The sequence below is a fragment of the Urocitellus parryii genome, chromosome 1 (assembly GCF_045843805.1).
Source record: "Urocitellus parryii isolate mUroPar1 chromosome 1, mUroPar1.hap1, whole genome shotgun sequence".
Taxonomy (NCBI): Eukaryota; Metazoa; Chordata; class Mammalia; order Rodentia; family Sciuridae; genus Urocitellus; species Urocitellus parryii.
Genome location: NC_135531.1, coordinates 95,254,707 through 95,282,397, shown reverse-complemented (window position 1 = coordinate 95,282,397; position 27,691 = coordinate 95,254,707). Strand labels below are relative to the sequence as shown.

The 27,691-nt window shown below is 37.2% G+C and overlaps 3 protein-coding genes across 3 annotated transcripts; all 3 read right to left on the bottom strand.

The window, feature by feature from the left end:
- Positions 1-10,307: 10,307 nt before the first annotated feature.
- Positions 10,308-12,758, bottom strand: LOC113179756 (protocadherin alpha-4). The gene has a single exon (XM_077796517.1). It carries the CDS (start codon positions 12,702-12,704, stop codon positions 10,308-10,310), a length of 2,397 nt encoding a protein of 798 aa, XP_077652643.1. The 5' UTR covers positions 12,705-12,758.
- A 497-nt stretch (positions 12,759-13,255) lies between these two features.
- LOC113178694 (protocadherin alpha-3-like) lies at positions 13,256-18,150 on the bottom strand. The gene is made up of 2 exons (XM_077796034.1): positions 15,760-18,150; positions 13,256-13,345 (listed from the first exon to the last, which is right to left on the bottom strand). The coding sequence occupies exons 1-2, from the start codon at positions 18,148-18,150 to the stop codon at positions 13,256-13,258; spliced, it is 2,481 nt and encodes an 826-aa protein (XP_077652160.1).
- Positions 18,151-22,962: 4,812 nt separating this feature from the next.
- Positions 22,963-25,435, bottom strand: LOC113179694 (protocadherin alpha-2-like). The gene is given in 2 exon segments (XM_026384429.2): positions 22,963-23,041; positions 23,043-25,435. Coding segments are annotated over 2 exon segments (2,472 nt in total).
- Positions 25,436-27,691: the final 2,256 nt, after the last annotated feature.

Genomic DNA, 27,691 nt, shown 5'->3' with positions numbered 1-27,691 from the left:
CTATTTTATTTAGTTAAGGGTTTATATATTTCCAACTGATAAAAATATTTTTCCAGTACCAGGTATTTTTTTGGTATTAATTATTTATTTAATATTACTATATAATTGTCAAAATAAATAAAAATTTTGAGTTATCAAAGATCATTAAATGCTTTTGATCCTTTAAAATTTTTTATTTGTTCTTTTTAGTTATATGTGACAGTAGACTATTATTTTGACATATCAAACATACATGAGTATAACTTCCCATATTTGTGGTGGACATGATGTGGCAGTAGTGGCTATTTTATTTTTGGTACTGGGGATTGAATCCAGGGGGGCTTAACCACTGAGTGAAGTCCCAAACCCTTTCTAATTTTTGTTTTTTATTTTGAGATAGGGTCTTGCTAAGTTGCTGAGGCTGGCTTTGAACTTGCAAACCTCCTGCCTCCACCTCCTCAATCACAGGGACTTGAGGCCAGCCGTTTTTTATTTTTATTTTTTTATTTTGAGATAGGACCTTGCTAAACTGCCCAAACTGGCCTCAAATCCTCCTGCTTTAGCCTCCTTAGTTGCTGGGATTACAGGCATGTACCACCAGGCCTGGCATAATAACATTTAATAAAATTTTGATTTTTCTTTCTCTACTTAGATATCTTCTTTAAATTTTTCCATATCATTTTAAAGGATATGTACTACCTTTGCATTACTCATTAAACAAATTTTTATTCTAATTTGTAATGTTTAGTTCTGAATTTTTATTAATGTTATTTTTAAAATAACTAAACTATTTCATTTCATGACATCCTTTCCTGAGTTCCTTTTTTGGAAGTCTAGTTTCCAAATTAATGAAAATTTTGTTCTTTATGTTTTTTATAATATCACCACTTTTGTGTTTACTCAAAATTGTGATATAGAAATTTCAATATTCCAGAAGTCAAAATTTACTAAAACAATTTTTAGTATATACTAAAACAATTTTTAGTAAGCATCTTGATACTATTTTATATTTTTATTTTTATTTTTAAATTATACATAGGCACAATATCTTTATTTTGTTTATTTATTTTTTGTGATGCTGAGGATCAAACCCGGGTCTCACATCTGCGAGGTGAGCACTCTACCACTGAGCCACAACCCCAGCCCCTGACAATATTTTAAAATTAGACATATCTAGACAGCATTTCTCCAAGTTGCTATTACTGTATAATTTGAGTAATCATATCTCTTGTATTTATTCAGTAAGTAAAAATCCTACAATTCTCTGCCAGATGTGTAGATTACAGTAAAAGTAATCATGTGAAAAGAATACCCATTTTATAACCAGCTTACTTCTATATTAGTTCCATTATTCCCTCAATTGTTCTTCTGCATGAACTTACATTTGAATTTTACTCAGTCAATATAGTTGACTTCGCTTAATAAATATAGCCAAAAGAAAATGTCACCAACATTTTAATTGAAATATTTAATATTCTGCTTTTATATACACTCTATAGAGTTCTTTAAACATTACAAAATCTTCCTTACCTGTGAGGTCAAGAGGTACTAACAGAACCATAATTATATTTCTGCATACTTTTACATTTAAAACATGTAATTCTCAGTGCCAAGAAATTCATAATAAAATATAGCTTGGAAAAAATAAGAAATTACCAGAAAATGCAATCAGCTGAAAGTTATTTGATTTCCAGAGGTCAATCTTGTAAAGAAATAAAATAATGTCACAGAATTTGTTTTGGTTATAATCTTTGAAAATGTGTTTATCATTGCCTTTATATTTTGTAAGATTATTACTATCCCTATTATCATGGCTTTCCCTTAACATTCAGATCAGTTAAACACTATTATAGTTACTACCTTAATGTCCCTAAAGGTCCACAAGGCAAAATCTTTCTTCCCAGGGTGACACTTGGGAGGTAAAGAATCTTTAAGATATGGGGTCTAAGGGGAAGATTTAGGTCTCTGGGGGGGCGGGACATGACTTTAAAAGGGATTCTGGGACCCTGGTTTCTTCCTCTTTTTCTTTTTGATTTCTTGGCCAGAGGTGAATGTTGTAGACTCCTAACAATGATTGGTCCTGCCTCAACACAGGCCTAAAAATGAGGTCGCCAACTGATCATGGACTGGAACCTCTGAAACCATAAATCTAAATAAACCTAGTAAGTTGATTATCTCATGTATTTTTTATAGTGACAAAGGATGATTAATAAAAATATGGATCAATTTTAATACTATTTATTGAACATTATTCATGATAATTTTAAAATATTTTAATACCCAATAGAAGGAAAAAAGAAAATGATAAGTTTTTTCAGAATAACATCAGCAGACGGTACTCACATTCTTTTATTTTTATTTTTTGTTTGTTTTTTATTTGGTATCAGGGATTGAACCCAGGGATGCTTAGCCACCAAGCCACATTTCCATGTTCCCAATCCACTTTTACTTATTTTGAGAAAGGGTCTTGCTAAGTTGCTTAGGGACTTCCTACACTGCAAGAGGCTGGCTTTGAACTTTCCCACCCTGCCTCTGCGCCCATCCCTCTGTGGACCCCCTCCCACTTCAGCCTCTTTAGCCACTGAGCTTACCATGCCTGGTAGTTATAGTCTACAGAGCAGTAATTGATGTGAAATGACAAGGCTATAGCATAAATTATTGTAGAAAGTTTTATAAAACATGAAATATCCTTTCAAAAAAGTAAATATCAATTATTAAGAGGTAAAACTGACAATATGGTATTAATAATGTGTGTATTGTTTTAATACTTCTGGTAAATATTGAGTACTTAAAACTATATTCAATGAAGAACAGGATTCACATGCATGTCTTTGGGAAAATAATTCATGGTATTATATAGATATTTCAGGAGAAAATAAGATTCTTGACATTTGATTTATCTTTAAATGTATTAAATTATAACCATGTTTTAAGCTATCACTAGCATTTGTCTTTCAAAATTAGTCCTTAGACAAAGAGACAAAGAGTTAAACTTAAGCATGTGATCTTAGGTAAGTTTTGTTTTGTCTTGGGGATACAGTTGATTCATCATTAAATTGAGGGGAATGATGTTCTCTTGGGTTACATTCAGTTTAAAAATGCTAGCCAAAGTAAATAGAAACTTTGGGGGAGGAAAGTTTCTAATGCAATTATTCAATATTCCAGGTAATCAAAGGGAAAAAGATTTAATAATCTTGGTTCTTGAGATTCAGAAATGGAGAAGAAAGAAACAGATTTTTCAAATATGGTACAAATCCTGAGCCTGATGTTTGTTTTATTTTAAGTAGGTCTATAAAATAGAATGGGGGAAGTGAATTGAAAGAAACAAAAATAAGATGTTGAAAATATTTGTAATGCCATATTGCATAGTATCCAACAAAAAAGAAGAGGTAGAGTACTTATTTCAAGTTAAGCTCTATCATAAATACCCTAAATCCACATCTAGCAGATAACTAGAAGTTCATTGTTCTGCTGAGGAAGAAGATAACATCATCCAGAACACGGTTTTTATTCACAATATCCAAACTCAATTCAAAATTATTAGGCATAACAAGAAAGAGGGTCATAAAAATAAACAATAGAAAGAGACACACAGATGATTCAATTATTAAAATGATCTGACAGATCAAAAATATCATGAGTAATGTTTTGAATTAAATGCATAATAAAGAGCTCCACCAAAAAAAAACTGTAATGTATTTTTTAAAGGCAAATTGCATTTTAAAACTGAAAAAGCCATAACTGAAGTTAAGAATTCAATTGATGATTTTGATAAAGGACTAAAATAAGAAAAAAGAATTACCAATGTAAGAGAAGAGTCAGAATAATATATATACTATGTAACAAAAAACAAGTAATTAAAAACAATAATGGGGGATAATACACATAAAGGATATGTTGAAAACATTTAACATACATGTACTTTGAGTCAAAGAAGAGAGAAAATATGAGTTAAAAGCAATATTTGAAGGCAGACTGCTAAATTTTGTCTCACACTGATAAAACATATCAACCCACAGATATAAGAAACTTTAAAAAGTGTAAGCAAGATAAAAATAAAGCAAACTAGGCATTAATAATAGAAAAGCTGTTGAAATTTTTAATTTAAAAAGTATAGAAGGTAGCTAGAGAGAGAAAAAGGCACAATATCTAAACAATAAACTTGGTAGCCATATTCTCAAAAGATATCTGTGAGCAGGTATAGTGGCACATGCTTGTAATCCTAGTGACTCAACAGACTGGTATTAAAATGTGTGCATTGTACCTAAATAGAATAGTTCTATTCTATTAAGAATCACAAGTTTGAAGCCTGCCTGGGTTTTTTGTTTGTTTGTTTGTTTTGTACCAGAGATGGAACCCAGGGACAATTAACCACTGAACCCTTTTTATTTATTTATTTTGAGACATTTGAGACAGGGTCTTGTTCAGTTGCTCACTAATATCACTAAATTTCAGGGATATTTTGTGTTAAAATAAAAATTAAAAGGGATGGAGGATGTAGTTTAGTTGTACAGTGCCTCTGGATTCAATCTCAACTACAAAGGAAAAGGAGATAGAGAAGAAGTAGTGAAAGAAGAAGAAAAAGGAGAAGGAAGAAGAAAATAGGAGGAGAAGGAGACAACTGTGAAAACAACTACAACTATGGAATGTCATCTTCAAAGTGCTGGAAAATATAACTTCTGATCCATAATTTAATACCCAGCAAACTATTGTGATACTAAAAATAAAGATATCTACACAAACAAAAACTTGGGGATTTCTTCACCAGCAGGTCACTTTAAAATAAATAATTAAAAACTTTTTCAAAAAGATTATAAACCCAGAAAGAAGCGTAAACATAAATTTATGTTAACTGTACAAAACAATGATAATGATGCATTTTGTGTGGATATATGTATAACTAAAAGATATACCAGTTAAAGAAAGTGAGGAACAGGTAAATAGAGATACTATTCAAGGCCTTAGCATTGTTTTGACATGGTAAAAGTATTGTTTTAATTTAAGTTTTAATAAGACTAGAATGTGGTTTTTTTCAGGATGTGGATTTTAATCTCTAGGAAAATTATGTATGTATGTACATATATCATGTATTTATATATGTGTTACATATATATTATATTATTAAAGGTTAACAGGTTTTGACATAAGCAGGACGATGTTTTAGGAATCCCTACACGCTCCACTAACAGATATACCAAGTCAACAACAACAACAACAACAACAAAAAACACAGAACAGTTCCCATTGTGACAAATGTAGAAATGAGGTAAGAGGTAAGAGACTCCTGAACTTCAAATATAAAACTTTGATATTAAAGCTGGTTAAAAAAATTTATGGGACTTTCTCCCCATATTCCTCCCCTAGCATGGTGCCACTAAATCAGGAGGAAACACCCAGCTTCCATCTTCTACCTAGGAAAAACTACAAGAAGAGTGAAGCATACATCCCACATTCTGACTTTTCAGCACAATCTGTCCAAGGGGCTGGTTTCTGTCTCACAGGTCTTCTAATGCTAAGGGATTCCTGCAAAAATGTCTGTGGGCAGCTGAAAGTAATAAAATCTGAGTGGTGTGTTGGTATTCCAGAGGACCTGCAACTCAATAGAGAGAAGTTGACAGTTTAGCAGACTCTCCTTCATAAGAAAATGGGGAGAATGGAGTAGGTATCCAATGTTCTGGTTTTTCAGTGGGCATCCCAGATATCTCATTTGAATCAAGGCACTGATAACACAACATATTGTAGATGCCTGGGGACTACTCAGAACAAACAAAAACAAACAAACAAACAAAAGAGGTGAGCAAATACTATGGCTTTAGAGCATTCATGGCATAACAGACAGACACCAAAGTGAACAGAGAATGAGTTACAGACAAAAGAAACCAGTAAATCCCTCTAACTAGGAATTATGCACAAAAATCCAAAGAAGATGTATGCACAGAAGAGGGTTCAGAGAGCCACAGAATTTCTACCAAGACAACTGATGAAAGGGAAGTTCAGAAAGACTTGGAAAAGATGACTGTTTTCCAAATAGGGTCATATCAACAGAAGGGAACAGGAAAATATGGCATAATAAAATAAAAAGACTTTCAAGAATTTCCAGAATCTAAAGAAATGGAGGGATATGAATTACCTGTCAAAGCATTCAAACTATCATGAAGATGCCAGTGAGCTCCAGAAAATAAAATATAAACAGAAGAGAATTTCAACAGACATAGAATTTTAAAAAACTAAACATGAATTTTAGAGTTGAAAAATACAATAACTGAGTGAGAAAATTCACTAGAGGGATTCAACAGAGGATGTGATCAAAGACAGTAGGTTACCTCATGGAAGGGTCATTTGAAATTACTCAGGCAGGGAGCAAGTTTTTTGAGGGGAAAAAAAAGAGTGAAGAAAACCTAAGGGACTTATGGGACACTAAAAGGGGTCCAATATATGCATTATTTTCATCACACAAAAGGAGAAGAGAGAAAAACAGGCAGAAAACTTGTTTATTTCTAGAAATTATGGGTGACAATTTCCCAATTCAGAGAAGGAAATGAACATTCTTCAAATGGACAGATTCAAGAACCCAACAGCCTTCAGATAGGATGAACCAAAGTAAACTGACACCTGGAAACTAGAATTAAATTGTTGAAAGTCAACAACAAATAGGGGATTTTAAAAGCAGCAAGAGAAAAATAACTAATTATTCAAAAGGGAATACCCAAAAGACTATCAGCAAATTTCTTACCAGAAATTTTGAAAGCTAGAAAAGAGTAAGATATGTTGAAACTCCTGAAAGAAAACATTGCCAGACAAGAATACTACATTCAGCAAAACTGTCCTTCAAATATTCAAAAATGAATAAAAGACAAAGGCTATTTCTGATAAACAAAAGCTGAGATTCATCACCACTAGATCTACCTTACAAGAAATGCTAAAAAGAAATTCTTTGAGATAAAATGAAAGGACACTAAACAGTAACATATAAGCATATTAAAGTATCTCACTAATAAAGATAAATATATAAACAAATACAGAATACTATAATAGCAATGCATAAATTGCCTTTAAACCTGGTATAGAAATTAAATACAAACATAAAATACAAATACACAGAATGTTAATTAGTACATAAGTTTAAAAGAGGTAATTTGGGACATCAATAACAAAGACGGGAAGGGAATATGTAAGAGTGGAGTTTTTTGTTTTGCAATTGAAGTTAAGATGTTATCAGTCTAAAATAGATCACTATAACTATGTTTTATATAAACCCATAATAACTGCAAAGAAAATATATATAGAACATATGCAGAAGAAAACAAGAATGGAATCAAGATGCATCATTACAAAAAAATCAACAAAACACCAAAGGAGCTAACAAAAAGACAAAATAACTGAAGACAGAAAACAATTAACAAGATGACAAATGAAAGATGTTCCTTATCAATAATTTCTTTAAATGTAAATGGATTAAACTCTCTCAATCAAAAGACATAGAATAACTGAATGAGGAATAAGTTCCAAATATATTCTGTCTACAAGAGATTAACTTCAGATTTAAGGACTCAGAGCTTGAAAGTTAAAGGATGGAAAAAAGATATTTCATGCAAAGAATAACCAAATGAGTGGGTGTAGCAGTAGTTATTTGGACAAAATAAACTTGAAGTTGAAAATTGTGGCAAGAACAAAAAGAGCTCTTACATAATCATAAAGGGGTCAATTTGCCTGGATGATATAACAATTTTACAATATATTTCCCAAAATCACAGCACCTTTACAATGAGGTAAACATTGACAGAACTGAAGAAAGACATAGATAGCAACACAATAAAAGTAAGATATTGCAATGTCCCATTCTCCAGGATAGATCATGTATTAGATCACTGAACAAGTCTTAACAAGTTTTAAAAGGCTGAAATCATACTATTTCCTGACCACAATGGAATGAAATCAATAGTGGGAGGAAAATTGAAAAAATCCACAAATATGTGGAAATTAAACAGCAGACTTTTGAACAACCAGTGGGTCAGACAATAAGTAAATAATGAGGTTAGAAAATATATTTTTAAATCAAAAAGAAAACATAACATACAAAAATTGAGAGGATGCAGCAAACACAGTACTAAGAGGGAATTCTATAACAATAAATACCTAAATTAAAAATAAGAAATATCTTAAATTAAAAATCTAATTTTATAACTTAAGGAATTAATAAAAAGGGACAAACTAAGCCCAAAGAAGATGGAAGAATAATGATTAGAGCATAAATAAATGAGTGATAGAATAGGGACAATAAACAACAACAATGAGTTGATTTTACAAAAAGATCAACAGAATTGACAATCCCTTCATGACACTAAGAAAAATAAACAAAATTAGAAATAAAAGGAGTGGCATTAAGACTGGTACCATAAAACTAAAAAGGGTTATAAGAGACTACTATGAACAATTACATGCTAACAAGTTAAATAACTTGTTAGAAAGAAATTGATGAATTACTAGAAATATAAAACCTGTCAAGACTGAATTATGAATAGCTGAACAAGTCAATAGCAACTGAGAGGTTGAATTAGTATTAATAATACACACACACACACACACACAAATACACACACATGCTTTACTTGAGAATTTTATCAAACATTTAAGAAATGAACATCAATTCTTCTCAAATTCTTCCAAGAAAAGTAAGAGATGGAAATGCTTCCAACCTCATTTTAGGAGTCAGCAAAAAGTTCAGGAAAACAAAAATTTCCCCCATATCAAAACAATGAAAAAATATTCCAAATGGATTGTAGATTAATATGAACAATAAAATAAAACACAGGAAATTATGTTCCTGACATAAAGAAGGAAAATTTGATAAATTGAACTTAACTAAAATTGAGAATTTTTATTCACTGAAAGACACAATTAAAAGAATAGAAAGAGGCCATAGAGTAGACTACAAAATAAAGTTTGTGTCCAGAATATTTTTAGTTTTTAAAGATCTAAGAAAAAATAACAGCAAAAGAAAGGAAGCTCCCTAGAAGAAATAAAGGGAAAATTTTTTAAAATGTATAGAAAATAGGTAGGAAATCTAATAGCTAATAAATAAAACAAGATAGAAAAATGTTCAATAATCACATGGAAAGGTGCTACAACTCATTTTTATTTTTATTTATTTAAATAGAGTGTTGGGGGTACAACCCAAGTCCTTACTATGTTTAATATGTTATATGCCACGGAGCTACATTATCAGCTCTCAATCTCACTTCAAATTCAGGAAACACGAAATAAATTCAAGAGAAAAATAAAAAACACACCTAGTAAAATGACTAACATGAAAATAATGTGGCAAATATAGAGATGATAGAGAGCAGCTGAAACCAGGTAAAAACAACTTGGAAAATTTGTTGTCATCTTTTACTAAAGATAAATATGTATTCTGTGATACACTAACCCAACTCTTAAACACTTAGGAGAAATATATGTAGATGGACATCAAAAATGTACAACATATTTAAGAATAGCATTGTTTAGAGTAGGCATAATCAAACACAAGGCAAGCTCCTCAACTATAGAATAAATAACTCACAGTATATTCATAAAATAATTTTTCAATGGAGTTAAATAAATGACAACTACATAACAATACAGGTGACTTCATAAACATTGATGAGTGATAAATACAAAGAACACACAAACACGGACAAAACATTTTGTGCAGTTCTCCTCAGAGAATTGCAGGAAATATACAATTACCACAATTTGTTAAATGTGTGCTTACATTTGGGAGACAATAAGAGAAAGTGATTTGGAATGGGTATGTGAGGGGCTTTAAGGAAAGGAGATGACTGATTTTCACTTTCAGAAAATTTAATAGAATTGTTCTGTTTCTGTCTGACTATATTTGTGTATGTCTTATAGGTGAAAATAGTAAAACATTTCCTAAACGTTAATTACCATTGAAAATGACAAATATAATCCTTACAATATGTTGGAGATTATAGCTATATGAATGTGTTGAATAATGAAGAATAAAAAGAAGTAATGTACATGGTCTTCATGTTCTATTTTTTTACTTCCTTTTTATTGATTTATTGTTGTTTTGTTGTTGTTTGTTTTTGAGATTGGGTCTCATTATTGCCTGGGCTTGTCTCCGCGGTAACTCCTAGGCTCAAGTGATCCCTCCACCACAGCCTCCCAAATACCTAGCCCACCATCCTGCCTTGGCTTCAGGACATTAGAGTTAAAAGAAACGTATAAACAGAAGTAGAGAAAATTGATAGAGAGAAATTTAATTATGAGAAGTAAAATGAGAGTGCAAAAGAGTATGACTATTCAGATTGAACAAAAGGATATTATAAACTAACCTTTGCCAAGGAATCTCCAGTAGTTTGTGGTTGATCCTCTCTGTCCCTAGAATCAGGTAAACTGGGGCTGAAGGCCATGAGGTCAGTCTTGGGCAGGCCTTCGCCAGAGCACACCCTCTGCCTCCTCTGCTGCGAGTAAGACCAGCTCCCCACCGCGCTGGAGCACACCAGTGTGGGCTTCCCAGGTCTACAGGAGCCCTCCGCGGGCACCGCCGAACACCTAAATGCCGTGTACAGCAACAGCGTGAGCACCAACAGGCTGGAAATTGCACAGATGGCAATGATCAGGTACACGTTGACATCCACTAGCGCCGTGTCGCGGCCAGCAGTGCCCGCCAGTGCCCTGGAGGAGGTCTTTGGCACCTGGCCGCTCTCCACTAGGGAAACCAGCACTGTGGCGGTGGCGGTCAGCGCCGGTTCACCGTGGTCTTTCACCAGCACCAGCAGGCGCTGGCGTGGCGCGTCTGCTTCATCCAGGGCACGGGTCGTACTGATCTCACCGGTGTACAGACCCACACGGAATGGGCTGCGCGAGCCACCGGCTAACTGGAGCAGCTCATAAGACAGCCAGGCGTTGTAGCCAGAGTCAGCATCCACTGCACGCACTTTCGTTACCACGTGGCCGGCACCCACTGACCACTGCACCAGTTCATTCAAAGCTCCCCCTGTGTCACCTGTCCCAGGTGCCAGCAGTGTTGGCATGTTGTCGTTCTCATCCAGCACAAACACTTGCAGCGTCACGTTGCTGCCCAGGGGAGGCACACCAGCGTCTCGGGCACTCACCTGAAACTGAAGCAGCTCAATCTCTTCGTGGTCCAGAGGCTGCAGAGCATACACCTTGCCGCTCTCCGCGTGCACTGACACGAAGCTCGACAGCGCACGCTCACCCACCCGACGCTCCACCAGAGAGTAGGACACCAGAGCGTTCTCCTGAGCATCTGCATCATGCGCAGACACCGTGAAGATGTGGCAGCCTGGCAGGTTGTTCTCCTTCACGAACACTGTGTACTCGGGCTGCGCGAACAATGGCGCATTGTCGTTCACGTCAGCCACCTCCACGGACACGCTGGCTGTGGCCCACAGCGAAGGGGAGCCCCCGTCCCTGGCGGTCACCACCAGCTTATAGTCAGATATGGTCTCGCGGTCCAGGGCGCTGTCCAGCACCAACGAATAGTAATTCTTGAAAGTGGATACTAGCTTGAAGGGAACGTGTGGCGTCAGGTGACAAGTCACCTGTCCGTTGGCACCTGAGTCAAGATCTGACACGCTGATCAGTGCGACAACGGTGCCCAGTGGAGTGTTCTCTCTGATTGGAAGTGATAGGGACTTGAATTCCAAAGTTGGGACATTGTCATTCGTATCTTCTACTTCTACAATAACTCTACAGTGGCCAGAGAGTGGAAGCTGTCCTTTGTCAAAGCCCTCTACAAGAATTTCATAGGATTTGCATTCTTCGAAATCAATATATCCTTTTACGATAATTTGTCCTGTAACTGGGTCTATGTGGAACTTGGATTTCACATTTGGTGAAATATCAGTAGAAAATGAGTAAATAATGTCTCCATTCGAGCCTTCATCTAAATCTGAAGCATTAACTTTGATTACCAAGGTTCCATTTGGAACATTTTCTGGTAATTTCACCGTATAGAGTGTTCGGTCAAAAACTGGAGCATTGTCATTAGCATCCAGTACTGTAATGAGTAACTGGACTGTGCCTGTCAGCTCGGGTTTGCCCCCATCAGTGACAGTGAGTACCAAAAAAATCTCCGGAGTTTCTTCCCGGTCTAAAGATTTCCGTAACAGAAGCCCAAGACCTTTTACCCGTGGGTCATCGGATGGTTTTTCCAAAGAAAAATACTCATTGGGGCTCAGCGAGTAAGTGAGCAGAGCGTTGACTCCGATATCTGCATCCGAGGCGCCCTCTAGTGGTAGCCGAGTATCAAGTGGCTTGGATTCTGCAATGAACAAATTCTTTTGTGTCGCCAGGAACACAGGCGGGTTATCATTGATGTCCTTCACCTCCACTTCCACATGAAAAACCTGCAGCGGTCTGTCCATGATCACCTCCAGGTGGATGCTACACTCCGCGCTCCGCCCGCACAGCTCCTCCCGGTCGATCCGAGAATTCACAAACAAAATGCCATTCTGCAGATTTACCTCCAGAAGGTCCCCGCGGTCCTTGGACACCACCCGGAACAGACGCGGCACCAGCTCCGCCAGCTCCAGCCCCAGATCCTGAGCGATGCGGCCCACGAAGGTGCCGTGTTTGACCTCTTCGGGAATGGAGTACTGGAGTTGGCCACTCCCTGCCTCCCAGATTGCGAGGAGAAGAAAGGAAAGCAGCAGGCGCTGGGATTCCTGGCCACTTCCCCAGGAAAACTCCATGTCAAGCGCTCAGAGCTTTATTATGATTAGGAATCTTGTCTCAAAGTTAGGAAAAATCTGTTTGGTCATTTCCGTGCAGCTGCATCCTCCATTTTTCAAATGCCGGATTGAGGATGCAGCTTCTTTCCAGTAAGAAGAGATATTTTCCCTTTTATTCTTGTTCCTGTCATGTATTTTATGGTAAAGAGCGACATCATGTGGCTTCAAACCGTAAGTACCGATTCTGGAAACCCATAACTACTATCATTGCCAGGTCTTATTTTATTTAGGGGCTTCTCCGAACACATTTCCAGTTTTGGGATAACAAGAATACTGAGGTATACATTCTCCACCAAAGAAATTTGATTGTGATTCTTAGTTTTACCACAGAAGTAACTTCTACTACAGTGGAAATCCTTTTTTATACCGATCTTAAGTATTTACAAAGAACCAACTGTAGTTAATGAAAACTTTGAAAATATACAATTGTGAAGTGTTGATAAGGAAAATTCATGATAGTTTCCTTGTATTATTTGGCATTCTAGAGGTTATTATTAATTATGACACCCTGCTTATCCTTGTACTTGCATTACTGGTGTTGAAGCAAAGGGAATGGTACCTGGGGAAATTGGTTCCAAGGACAAAGCCATTGAAAGGTTAATCTGCAAATATTTTTAAGAAGCATTCAAAGACTATCATAATTTCATTGAATATCTTCCTTGAGTCACCTAAGGGCCAAATGCTCAAGGGGGATTTAACAAGGAAGTAGAAACTTCTAGTTAAAACATAAATATGAAAAATTGTGCTATATATGTGTAATATGAGTTGGAATGCATTCTGCTGTCATATATAACAAATTCGAATAAATTTTTTTTAAAAAGAAACTTCTAGTGAATAGCTTGTGTGGTGAAGTATTCCAGATAATGTTATTGACTGTAACTTATTTACCTCCTATAAGCAAGAAGAGTATTCTAATTTTTACTCTATTGGTTTATAAATACCTGCCTGTTCTCCAATGTCTAAGATGACTACTTAGACCACTACTTTTCCAGTGTCTAAGATTCCTGCTTTCTCCTATTGAACTTATATATTTTAGTCAAACAGGATAATTGGCTACTTTCAATTTTTTTCTTAAAATTCTCCTTTAGGGTTGTGGCTCAGCGGTAGAGCTCTCATCTAGCATGTGAGGTACTGGGTTTGATCCTCAGCACCACATAAAAATAAATAAAGGAATTGTATCCGACTACAGCTAAAACAAATAAAAATAAAAATAAAAAATAGACACTAAACACTTACTAGACATTTAGAACAATAGAAATGGTTTGTTTTTAATTGCCTAATAAAATACATTAATATAAGGTGATCATAAGATTAATCTGGAAATATGATGTCTTAGCGCTCTGTAAACTTTCTAAATAATACAAAAATATTTTCTCTAGGAAATTGCCCTAATTAAGATATATTTCAATTTCCATGTGGAAAGCGTGGCTTTTAGCTTGATTTTCATGCTCATGTTTTATAGTCATCATCTCTGAATCATCTCCAGTCTTAATGAGCAATTAACTCTTCCCAATACAGTATTATACATTTTTCTAAATAAACAATATAGAAGGAGATAGTGGTAATAGCTATTGTCAAACTTTTTGCTGCTTAAATACTTAAATTCATTTCCTTCATGTTTGCCTAAACAAAAAAATGCCACCTAGTGAAAATAGTTTGGGGGTTCTCCTTCTCCATGAAGAGCCACACTCACACAAAAAAACAAATTTTGGAATAAAAATAGAAATCAGAGTACTTTCTCTGTTTGGGGACCCAACTTTTGTTTTTACAAAATGATCATAGATCAAGCACACTGGGAAAAATTGAAAATAATTCAATTCTCAGTCATTTTATTTTAAAAATATTTAAATGTATAGATGAGGAATGCAACAGAATAAAAATATTTATTTGAAATAAATACCTATTCACTATTCACTTTGTATAGCATCAATACATCTCTAAGAAGAAAAAAAACTAAAAAATTTTCAAAATGTCTTTGTCAAGAGTCTTGCTAGTCAAGAATTTCAAGAAGAAGAAAGTTCAATTTGAAGACCAAAGTCTCATATCCATCAAGGCAAGAACTTTGGATGATCCTATTATTTATAACAGGATGATAATAGAACTAACAAAATAAATATTAAATCAAGGCTGGATTAATACTTGATGAACAAGTGGCAGCAAAGGATAGTGCTTGAAAATAAAATGAAGTGGGAAAAGAGAGGAGTGAGGGACATAATTATTTTACATTTTGGACTCTCTACAATATCTTTGAGCAATTGGTTTCAATTTGTTACTAATTGTACACAAGGGGGCTCTACACTACTACAATCCCAGCCCTTTAATTTTTTTATTTTGTGACATGATCTCACTAAATTGTTGAGGATGGCTTTGAACTTGTGAACTCCTGCCTCTGCCTCCAGAGTCACCAGAATTACAGGAATGCATCACCATGCCCAACTTAAAAATTCTTTTTAAAATAACATTTAAATATGCCACAGAAGAATTAAAATTTCACTTCATATTGATATTTTCATTATTGCTAATAAAAATAATGAAAAAAATGAAGATAAACAAGCATAGCGGTGCATGCCTCTAATCTTAAAGATTTGGGAGGCTGGAACAGAAGGGCCGAGTGTTCTAGGCCAGCCTGAATGATGCAATGAAAAGAGGTAAAAGATACAGTTATTCTGCAGGAAGCAGTTGGCCACAAGTTACAGTTGAATTCTGTAAATAATGAAATTCGTCCAAGAAAAAAAAATTATTTGTACCCAGACATTTAGCAATAAAATAATCCTGCTACTGTACTTATCAACAAAACAAAATAACATTATAAATGTTAATCTCACTGTTTATTTCTTCATTCAAAATTTAGTCATGAAGAATCTGACCATTTTAATCACAAAATCAGCAACTGAAAAATGCTAATTAGTAGAACAGAGTGTAGTGTAATTAACCTTAAACATGTTTTCAAGGGGGTGGAAACACAGAAATTAAAAAAAAAAGGAGAACGCTTTGGAAAGAATAATAAATTACTCACTTTGGCAGAGAGATCCATGTCCATAGCCAGTTGCTCCTCTCTATCCTGGTTAACTGGACATGGTGGAAGACTGGGGCTAAAAGCCATGAGGTCGGTCTTGGGTGGGCCCTCTCCAGAGCACATCCTCTGTCGCCTCTGCTGTGAGTACGACCAACTCCCCACCGCGCTGGAGCACACCAGCGTGGGCTTTCCAGGACCACAAGTGTCCTTGTTGGGTTCCGCAGAGCACCGAAACACTGTGTACAGCAGCAGGGTGAGCACCAACAGGCTGGATACCGCGCAGATGGCAATGATCAGATACACGTTCACATCCACTAGCGCCGCCTCGCGGCCTGCGGCGCCAGTCAAGGCCCTTGAGGCCTTTGGCGCCTGGCTGCTTTCCACTAGAGACAGCAACACTGTGGTTGTGGCAGTCAGTGCCGGCTCCCCGTGGTCTTTGACCAGCACCAGCAGACGGTAGTGCTGAGCATCCGATTCATCCAGGGCTCGTGTGGTGCTGATCTCGCCTGTATACAGTCCCACGCGGAATGGGCTTCGTGCACTACCTGCCACCGGTTGCAGCTCGTAGGACAGCCACGCATTGTAGCCAGAGTCAGCGTCCACTGCGCGTATCTTAGTTACAATGTGGCCAGCGCCCAGTGACGCAGATATCAGCTCCCTCACTGTATCTGCTGCGCCACCCACCTGAGGGGCCAGCAGTACTGGCGCATTGTCGTTCTCATCCAGTATGAATACTTGCAGAGTCACATTACTGCCCAGGGGCGGTACGCCAGCGTCGCGGGCGCTCACCTGAAACTGAAGTAGCTCAAGCTCTTCATGGTCCAGAGGCTGCAGAGCATACACTTTGCCGCTCTCCGCGTGCACTGACACGAAGCTCGACAGCGCACGCTCACCCACCCGCCGCTCCACCAGAGAGTAGGACACCAGAGCGTTCTCCTGCGCGTCCGCGTCATGCGCAGACACCGTGAAGATGTGGCAGCCTGGCGGGTTGTTCTCCTTCACGAACACTGTGTACTCGGGTTGTGCAAAAGCTGGTGCATTGTCGTTCACGTCAGCCACCTCCACGGACACGCTGGCTGTGGCCCACAGTGAAGGGGAGCCCCCGTCCCTGGCGGTCACCACCAGCTTATAGTCAGATATGGTCTCGCGGTCCAGGGCGCTGTCCAGCACCAACGAATAGTAATTCTTGAAAGTGGACACTAGCTTGAAGGGAACATGTGGCGTCAGGTGACAAGTCACCTGTCCGTTGGCACCTGAGTCACGATCTGACACGCTGATCAGGGCTATGGCCATGCCAAGTGGAGCATCTTCTAAAACAGGTAACGATAATGATTTGATAACCAACTCAGGAACATTATCATTGGTATCCACAATTTCCACTAGAACCGTGCAGTGATCTGTCATTGGAGGATTTCCTTTGTCTGTCGCCTCTATTTGGATTTCATATGACCTAGTTTCTTCGTAATCTATGTTTCCTTTTACACTGATGTGTCCACTAACCTGATCTAAGTGAAATTTCGACAGAATCTCTGCTGATACATCTGTATTGAAAGAATATTCAATGTCCTTGTTTACTCCTTCATCCAAATCAGAGGCGTTAACGATCACTACTAAGGTACCATATGAAGCATTTTCAAATAATCTGACTTTGTAAACCGACCTCTCAAATGTTGGGGCGTTGTCATTTACATCCAAGACAGTGATCTTCACTTCAGTGGTGCCAGTGAGTTCTGGTTTCCCGGCATCAACCGCAGATATTAGTAAATGATGATTAGGAGTGTCCTCTCGATTTAAAAGTTTTTTCAATACCAGTCCAAGGGATTTAATTTCCTCATCATTTCTTTTAACGTCCAAAGCAAAATATTCACTGGAATCAAGACTGTAAGTCAACAACGAATTAGTTCCAATATCTGCATCGGATGCGCCCTCTAGCGAAAACCGAGAACCAAGCTGTCGGGATTCGTAAATAAATAGATTTTTTACTGCCATGGGAAATACTGGCGGGTTGTCGTTAATATCTTTCACTTCCACCTCCACATGGAAAACCTGCAGCGGCCTGTCCACGATCACCTCCAGGTGGATGCTACACTCTGCGCTCCGCCCGCACAGCTCCTCCCGGTCGATCCGAGAATTCACAAACAAAATGCCATTCTGCAGATTTACCTCCAGAAGGTCCCCGCGGTCCTTGGACGATACCCGGAACAGACGCGGCACCAGCTCCGCCAGCTCCAGCCCCAGATCCTGAGCGATGCGACCTACAAAGGTGCCGTGTTTTGACTCCTCGGGAACCGAGTAATGGATCTGGCCGCTCCCTGACTCCCAAGCCTCCAGGAGCAAAAGCCAGAGCAGCAGACGCTGAGTTCCAGGATCTTTTCGCCAGGAAAACACCATTGCCAGCTTTTCCTAAATATTTGGTTCCTCTTACATCAATCCAAAATTTTAAAACAATAATTTGATTTCTTTATTCTTCATTTCTTAAACTCCCACCGTCACCATACTTCAGAGATGATGAAGAAAGGCTTCAACGTGAATACGTAATGCGGACTGCTTTTGTGGAGAAAGACCTTGTGGTAGACAGCGACATCATGTGGCTAAATATGTAAGTATTAAATATATTTATCTTCCTTTCCTTATATGACCATTGAACTTTCTCAAAATTTTAAATTTCTTTTCAATTATACTTTGAGTACTCACTCAATTATTTGTTTATCAAGCTATGTCCTTAGAAAGTTTATACTAATTGATCAATTTCAATTATTCCGATTCATAACATACAGTAAGATATCGATTATTTACTGTTAACAATGAACATCTATTGAAAATGTTTCCCATGACAGGCACTGTTATATTTGTCTTAATGGAATCAATCCATTAAATTCTCACAAATATCCTCTCAGAAAGGCATTTTTTACATGAGTAGGATTTTTTCCTTTTATTGGAGCTTTATAGTTACATAATAGTTAGGTTCAATTTGACATAATCATACATACATAAAACTTAATTTGATCCATTTCAGTCCCCAGTTCTCTCCCTTTCCCTCCTCTTTTCCCTTTCCCTATTCCACTTTCTCTACTCTACTTGTCTACCTTTCTCATTTATTTATTTTTGATTGGTGTTTTATAGGTATACATAAAGGCGGAATTCACTGTGGTATATTTATACATGTACATACTATGATTTCGTTAAGTTTATTCCTCATTTCCTCCCCTTTCCCATCATTCTTCCCTCCCCTTTAGTCTCCTTCTTTTACTTCACTGACTTTCCTTCAATATTTATGATATTAAAAACACTCCTTCACTCTTTTTTCCCCTTACTTTGCTCTAGCTTCTGTATATAAGAAAGAACATTTGACCCTTGAATTTCTGAGTTTGGTTTATTTCACGTAACATGATGTTCTCAACTTCCAATTTATTGGCAAATGCCATAATTTCATTCTTCTTTGTGACTGAGTAAAACTCTACTATATATATATATATATATATATATATATATATATATATATATGTGAGATATATATATATATATATCTCACATTTTCTTAATCCATTCACTTATTGACAGGCACCTGGACTGGCTCATTATCTTGGCTATTGTTGAGTTGCACAACTATAAATATGGATTTGTCTATCATTATAGTATGCTGATTTTAGTTCTTCTGTATATAGATCAAGGAATGGGATAGTTGGGTAATATGATGGCTTCATTCCTAGTTTTTTGGGACATCTCCATATTGCTTTCCAGAGTGGTAGCACCATTTTTCAATCTCACCAAAAGGTATGAGTGTACCTTTTCCCCCACCTTCTTTCCAGAATTTATTATTATTTGTGTTCTTATCAGAAATATATGAATGTGCTTCACTTTTTACAAATACACAGAAGTTAAGCAACTTAAGAATGACTTTAGTAGTGTAAGGGTGGGATGTCAATCTGATTTACGATGCCATACCGTTAATCACTTAGCCTCTCAGACTACAGTTTATGGAAAAAGCAGAGTTTTTGAGATTTGTGACCATCACAACATAAAAAAGGAAACATTGGTAAAAATGTATGTATACATAAAGTGTGTGTGTGTACGTGTGTGTGTATATGTGTGTGTGTACGTGTGTGTATACACACACGTACACACACATCATTATGGCAATTATCAATATTCAAAATAGGTTCCCTTATATTTATTAATTCTAGGATATCTGTAAATTACTCCTATGTCCCTTATTCAAGAATTATATTCTTGTTAACTGTCTAACCTGTTATTTAAATAAATATGTAAGAAATCAGTCTTTTCCAGTGAAGTTGTTTTGTCAATTTATTTCCTGTTGCAGGACAACAATGTGTAATTGGATATTTGTTATACTTGTACCACAACAAGTAAGAACATACTAGTTTTTTTGTTTTCCAATTTACCCGTATATACTAAAGCATTTACAAAATGTGATCATTTTGTTTTTTAAATGCCTCCACTCTGTTTGGACACAGTGGCACACTCACATAATCCCAGCAACTTGGAAATCTGAGGCAGGAGGATTCAAATTTGAGGCCAGCCTCAGCAAGGTAGGAAAACTCTGTCTCAAAATAAAAATAAAAGGGGTAGGGGATATAGCTCAGTGGTAGAGCACATCTGGGTTCCATCATCAGTACCAGAAAAAAAATTCCACTCTGGATGAATTTTTAGATTTCCATTGCTTTAAAAGTTGTTATCTGAAAGAATTGGTGACTTAACCAATGACAAAAGAGAGAAAAGCAACCTTCAAACATGAGTCACCAGTCAATACAGGTAAGAGTAGATGATGAAATATTTCAAAGGTCTCTCTGAATTTGGTGAGAGTCATGAGTTCCCTGAGCATTTGTAAGTTAAATAATAAAATTCTTTGGTAAAGGTCTATTGTAGAGAATTAGGAACAATAAGAATATTACAACTCCGTGCATATAGCCTGACCATTATTAAATGCAATTCAATATTTAAGAATTTGGAGAACACTTTTCATTCAAGTTGTAGTTTCCTGTGTTTTACTAAAGGGAAGCCATGATACAATTTACTCATAGTTTATCATTTATATTTATAATAGAATATATTATCAATTAATTTTAGTGAATAAATTAACGTTTGAAATTAACTTTCTCAAGCAAGATAAGTAAAGCATTATATTTATATATTTATTAGCATAAAACTTTCATAATTTCTAACTGATTATATTGTGCTAGCTCATGAAGAAGAAAGTAAACTTTAAAGAATTGTTTGTGAATGTCATGGATGTAGAAAATAAGTATAGATATTACAATGCCAGCTATAACTTTGATGAATATTGAAAGGTGGTAGTTAGTTTGAAAATGAAAGACAAAATTAAAATTTTATATCATCACAGACTTCATATTAATGAGATACTTTTGACAATTTATTGTAATATTATGGGCCTTGCATTGCTTTTAAGAATTATACTAACTGAAAGATGGAATGCCTCACAGAAATTTATAGCAGAGTAGACTCCAGTACTGATTATTAGAAGATAAGATAATGTTAAAGGAACATGAGTTTAGAAGATTGGACCAATGTGTGCATAAAGTATCAGGGAATCGTTTCTATTAGTTATCTCCTTAAGCAAATTAACCAAGAAAAATGTAAATAAGAATAAGAATTTATTGAACCATAGATTGTAACTCTTGGAGATCTAGGTACATCTGAATATAATTTTTAAAGGTTACAATTTACCTACAGTAGAAACATAATGACCAGACTTCCAGTAGGACAGACTCCACCTGACCATTCATATATTCTGCATGCCATACTCTAGGTAGGATGAAAACTCCCAGGGAAGAGCTTCATCCTCATTTGTTCAAACCATTCATTTTTCTCTGTAAAACCTTAAATGAACTTTTCTGATTTTCAGGAAATATATACTTTGCATGATGAGACTTATCAACTCTAAGTAGGTAAGTTTCCTGTAGGCATAGACTGTGCTTGACTATAGGTCAAGATTTATCCACCAAACTTCCCAACTCCTTTAAAAGCATATTCCATATAAAACTTCTGGACTACCTATGAAGTGACTGAAGCCAAGATCACTTAGTGGAAGTTAATGATATGATTCATCAATATGTACATATTATCTGGGGAAAAGAGCAAATAACTGATAACCAAATAACAAAAGACAGTTTTATATTTAACCCCATTGGTTTGAAACAAAACAAAACAAAAAAGAGTCCTTCTCAGTTATCAATTTACTGGGGAAGGTCAGTGTTTCAATTACTCATTATAGTATATTCTAAAGAAAATGTAATCATCCAATGCCAGGCCTTACCTTCTGGGGAAACTTCAGTTTCATTAAGAATATGAATGTTACCTGATGAAACTGAGTGAACTCACAGTGATGTAATCCCTGGCACAGTGAGGTGCCAGCAGAAGCTTCCCAGTTTGTATTGTGAAAGACCTGCATGCACTAGACTAATGATGATACTGGAAGGATGATTTAATCAAACACTAACACAAAGATTGGGTTAGAGAAATCTCCAATTAAAAAAAGAAAAGGTCTCACCAGGCCAATCCTATATGATTTTAAAGTGTTAAGACTTGAAAGGACCCTTTCTTAGTGAATTCTTTATTTTGACTGAAAACTCAAGGATTTTGTAGTGTGAAATTCTTATCCCAAATAATAGGCTATTTTACTTATAAAAGACAAATCTAAGATTAACAAATATTTCTGAGTGCTGGCATATAAGTGCTGGAGTGTGATAAATACTTTTAGAGGTCCTAGCATTAAAGATTCAGGATACTTTCAAATACAAGGTAAGAAAAAGCAACTCACTTACTTTTGCATGAATGGATAAAAACAAATATATGACTGGTCCAAAGAACAATATAGGAAATGTCCAGAATAAATATAACCTTATTCCAATAGAATGAAAAGATCATATAAACTGGAAATATTATGTAATAATGTACTTAAAATTTCTCCAATTCTGATTTAAAAATTTTAAGAGATTCAAATAGTTATAGTTAATGTTAAATTGTGAATTTTTGCTCAAGTGTGTTTTCATCCTTCTTACTCATGGAGAGATTTAATTAGGAAAAAGCCAAAGTATAAAAATAAAAATAACATTTAAGAAAGTTGTTCTATTAATCTCTAATTTAATAAAAATTGTTCTTTATTGATATTTAATACATAATCAATGTTGGATGGTAGAATGATGATTCAAAATGAAGGCAGAGCTATGAATCTAAATAATTAGTAGAATTCCTAAAGAATGAAACACGGAAAATTCTAGAATTGGAAAGAAATTTAAAAACCCACCTTTCCGAAGTATTTTGATTCTGAAGATGCTTGCCCTTCTGCGGAGTCTGGACCTTGAGGTAGGCTAGGGCTGAAGGCCATTAGGTCTGTCTTAGGCGGGACTTCGCCAGAGCATACCCTCTGCCTCCTCTGCTGCGAGTAAGACCAGCTCCCCACCGCGCTGGAGCACACCAGCCTGGGTTTCCCAGGCTTGCAGACGCCCTCAGTTGGCACCACGGAACACCGAAATGCCATGTACAGTAGCAGTGTGAGGACCAACAGGCTAGATACAGCGCAGATGGCTATGATCAGGTACACGTTGACGTTCACCAGCGCCATCTCCGGGTCAGCAGCGCCTGCCAATGCCCTTGAAGAGGCCTTTGGCGTTTGGCCTCTCTCCACCAGAGACAACAGCACTGTGGCTGTGGCGGTCAGTGACGGCTCGCCATGGTCCTTCACCAGCACCACCAGTCGCTGGCGTGGCGCATCCGACTCGTCCAGAGCGCGCGCGGTGCTGACCTCACCGGTATACAGCCCCACTCGGAACGGGCTGCGGGAACCGTCCGCCGCCACTTGCAGCTCATAGGTCAACCATGCATTGTAGCCAGAGTCTGCATCCACCGCTCGTACCTTAGCCACAACGTGGCCTGCACCCACAGACCATGGCACCAGCTCACTCGCCACTCCCCCTGTCCCACCCACCCCAGGTGTCAGCAGTTTGGGAGCATTGTCATTCTCATCCAGCACGAACACCTGCAGTGTCACGTTGCTGCCCAGGGGTGGCACACCAGCGTCGCGCGCGCTCACCTGAAACTGCAGCAGCTCAAGCTCCTCATGGTCCAGAGGTTGCAGCGCATATACCTTGCCGCTCTCCGCGTGCACTGACACATAGCTCGACAGCGCACGCTCGCCCACCCGACGCTCCACCAGAGAGTAGGATACCAATGCGTTCTCCTGTGCATCTGCATCCTGTGCGGACACCGTGAAGATGTGGCAGCCTGGCGGGTTGTTCTCCTTCACAAACACCGTGTACTCGGGCTGCGCGAACACTGGTGCATTGTCGTTCACGTCAGCCACCTCCACGGACACGCTGGCTGTGGCCCACAGTGAAGGGGAGCCCCCGTCCCTGGCAATCACCACCAGCTTATAATCAGCTATGGTCTCTCGGTCCAGGGCGCTGTCCAGCACCAAGGAATAGTAATTCTTGAAAGTAGACAGCAGTTTAAAGGGACCATGGGCCATTAGCGTGCAGGTCACCTGCCCATTGGTACCAGAGTCCCGATCTGACACTGTGATGAAGGCGATGACGGTGCCCAGTGGAGCATTTTCTTGGATAGGAAGCGAGAGTGATGTTATTGAGACTTCTGGCGTGTTATCATTGATATCCACAAGTTTTACTGAAATTTTACAGTGTCCTGACATTGATGGGGTTCCTTTGTCAGATGCAATGACATGAATATCATAGAATTTTGTTTCTTCATAATCTAATTTCCCCTTAGTTCTGACTTCCCCTGAGCTGTTATCTATTTTGAACTTTGTCTGTACACTGGAAGACATATCACTACTGAGTGAATACACAATCTCACCATTTGATCCTTCATCTGAATCAGAAGCATTTAATTTAACCACCAAAGTTCCATTTGTAGTGTTCTCTAACAATTGCACTTTGTAAACTGATTGAGCAAAAGTTGGTTCATTGTCATTCACATCTAATACCTTAATAAGTATTTGAACAGTGCCGGTGAGTTCAGGTTTCCCACCATCCGTAGCTTCCAGTAACAAATTAATCTCAGCAGTTTCCTCTCTGTCCAGAGATGTTCTCAACACAAGAAACAAGGATTGGCTTAATTCATCATTCGTCTGGATGTCTAGAAAGAAAAACTCACTAGAGCTGAGTTTGTAGGAGATAAGAGCGTTTACTCCAATGTCTGCATCAGATGCTCCCTCTAAAGGAAACCTTGAGTCAAGCAGCCTAGATTCAGGAAACCGGATAGTCTTAACTGTCATTGGAAATACGGGCGGGTTGTCATTAATGTCCTTCACCTCCACTTCCACATGAAAAACCTGCAGCGGTCTGTCCACGATCACCTCCAGGTGGATGCTACACTCCGCGCTCCGCCCGCACAGCTCCTCCCGGTCGATCCGAGAATTCACAAACAAGACGCCATTCTGCAGATTTACCTCCAGAAGGTCCCCGCGGTCCTTGGACGCCACCCGAAACAGACGAGGCACCAGTTCTGCCAGCTCCAGTCCCAGATCCTGGGCGATGCGGCCCACGAAAGTGCCGTGCTTTGCCTCCTCGGAGACCGAGTAGTGGAGCTGGCCGCTCCCCACTTCCCAGGCTGCCAAGAGCAGAAGGGAGAGCAGAGGACACTGCCAGACCTCTGGACCCCTTCGCAGAAAGGACACCATTACTAATCCTCAGTGAGTTGGTCAAATTAAAGGACCATGTTCTGCAAATTTTTAAATATTCGAATCTCTGATCAAGTCCTGCTGCTTCTGTTAATGTTCCGTTTATCTGGAGTAACAAAGGGGCTCTAGGTATTTTTCTTCCTAGAGAATACTCTGTGGTAGACAGCGACATCATGTGGCTAAAACACAGTTTCTACTTTTACCATGCTAACCACGTTTAAGTGTGTAGTTCAGTAATTAAATATATTCACATTGTTGTGAATTTTTCATTTTGTAAAACTGAAACTCTGTATCCAATTAGAAAACTCCTATTTTCCACTACCCCACCATGGTAACCACCATACTACTCAGTTTCTATAAGTTTGTCTACATTAGATATTTCCTATAAGTGAAATCACACAGTATTTGCTTTGGGGGACTGGCTTATTTGACTTACATAATGTCTTGAAAGTTCATCCATGTGTAGCCTTTTAAAGCTAAATGATATTCCATTGTGTGTATGTACTACATTTTGTATATTCACTCAACCATTCTTGGGCATTTAGATTACTTACACCTCTTGACTATTGTACATTGTGGTGCTGCAAACACAGGTGTGCAAAACTCTCTTGAATATCCTGCTTTCAATTCTTTTAGGCATACTACCATTTTTAGGCATACTACCATTTTAAACCGTTTCTTCAAAGGAAGCACATATGTATCAAAGGGTATTTTACTCAATTGTATACTGCTATTTTGTGGTTTAATTTTTATTTTTGAATTGTTTACAGATGTTTGAACATTAATAATTTATTTGTTTCTCATTTGAATTATTAATTTAGGGATAGTTCTTTTTCTGTTACATTTGAATTTTATGCAAGAACAATACAATTAATCTTTTTAATGTTAATTATTTGAAGCTATCTTTTAGTAATTCTTAGCTGGTCCCTTTGCATGGAAAAATGTGAAAACAATAAAATAACATGGAGATGAAAACAAAATGAATCAAGAGTTGTGACAATGTTCAAAATCCATAATAAAGGGTGATTTTCCTAGAGGAAAGCAAACAAAATTTTAAGAAAAACTAGCTTTTCCTGGTGCTGGAACCCTATTTTAACTTTTTCCTAGAATCCAGTATCTTAAAGTACTTAACTCTGTCTATCGAAGTGAATATTTATATTAATATTTATATTAATCATACTCTCACAAAGAATCCTACATAAACTGACTTAAGGAAAAAAGTAAAGCATAATTTAATGGCTTATATATAAAACAGATCATTTTTTACTGGTTTTAAGTCACTAGTTTCAAGTCACCAATATGTGGTAATTTGTTACAGCAACCCAAGGAAACTAATACAATACACACTAGTGAAACTGCACTCTTTGCACCTACCAAAACAAACCAAGTTCCATAATATTTATGAGCCTGAGCATTCACTCTTGAAAAACCTTCAAACCGACCTTTCACAAAAGTACTACAAAGACCCAGAAGAAAAAAGGGGGAATGGATAATGAGCAAGAAAAAAGAAGGTATACCTATGCCATTTTAAATTTCACTTTGCTATTTTTCTTCTACATTTTATACATAAGAAAAAGAAATCATAAAAAAGAAATCATAACGAAAACTTTTTCCATAAAAGCCATTACATAATCTGCCTAATGGTCAGCTGCATTGATTAAAATGTCAATAATAATGTTCTATCACTTGTATTACTTGTTGTTAATTATTAAATGTATTAAAATGTATCCTTTTCACAGTAATTTAATGGCAGAAACACAAATTAATATATTGTTGTGCATTCACTGTTTCATTTTTTAGTCTCAAATAAACTCTTAAATTTTATTTCATGCTCCTGCAAAGTTATCTGTAGTTATAGAAGACTCCTATGACAGCTTTTCTCCCTATGTTAGCTTAGCATCCCAGGTTTCTTATGGCATCTCAATATCAATGTCAACCTGTGCTTCTGTAATTGCTGCAACAGGAAAAAAATAGGAGAAGAGAGTCTTGCACTGGCCATTACATAACTGTTTGAAAGAGACATGTACTTGCATTTCATTGGCCAAAGAAAATCACACAACCATACTACATTAAGGCAATAGAGAAGTGAAATCTTCCAGTGTTCTCAGTAGTAGGAGAACAGGAACCACAAGAAAGGGATCAAAATTGTAATGGTTTGCATCCCATGTATGTATGACAAGTCAATATACACCCTACTGTCATGTATACCTAAAAACAACAAATTAAAAAAAGAAGGACGAGAACAGAAATATTGAT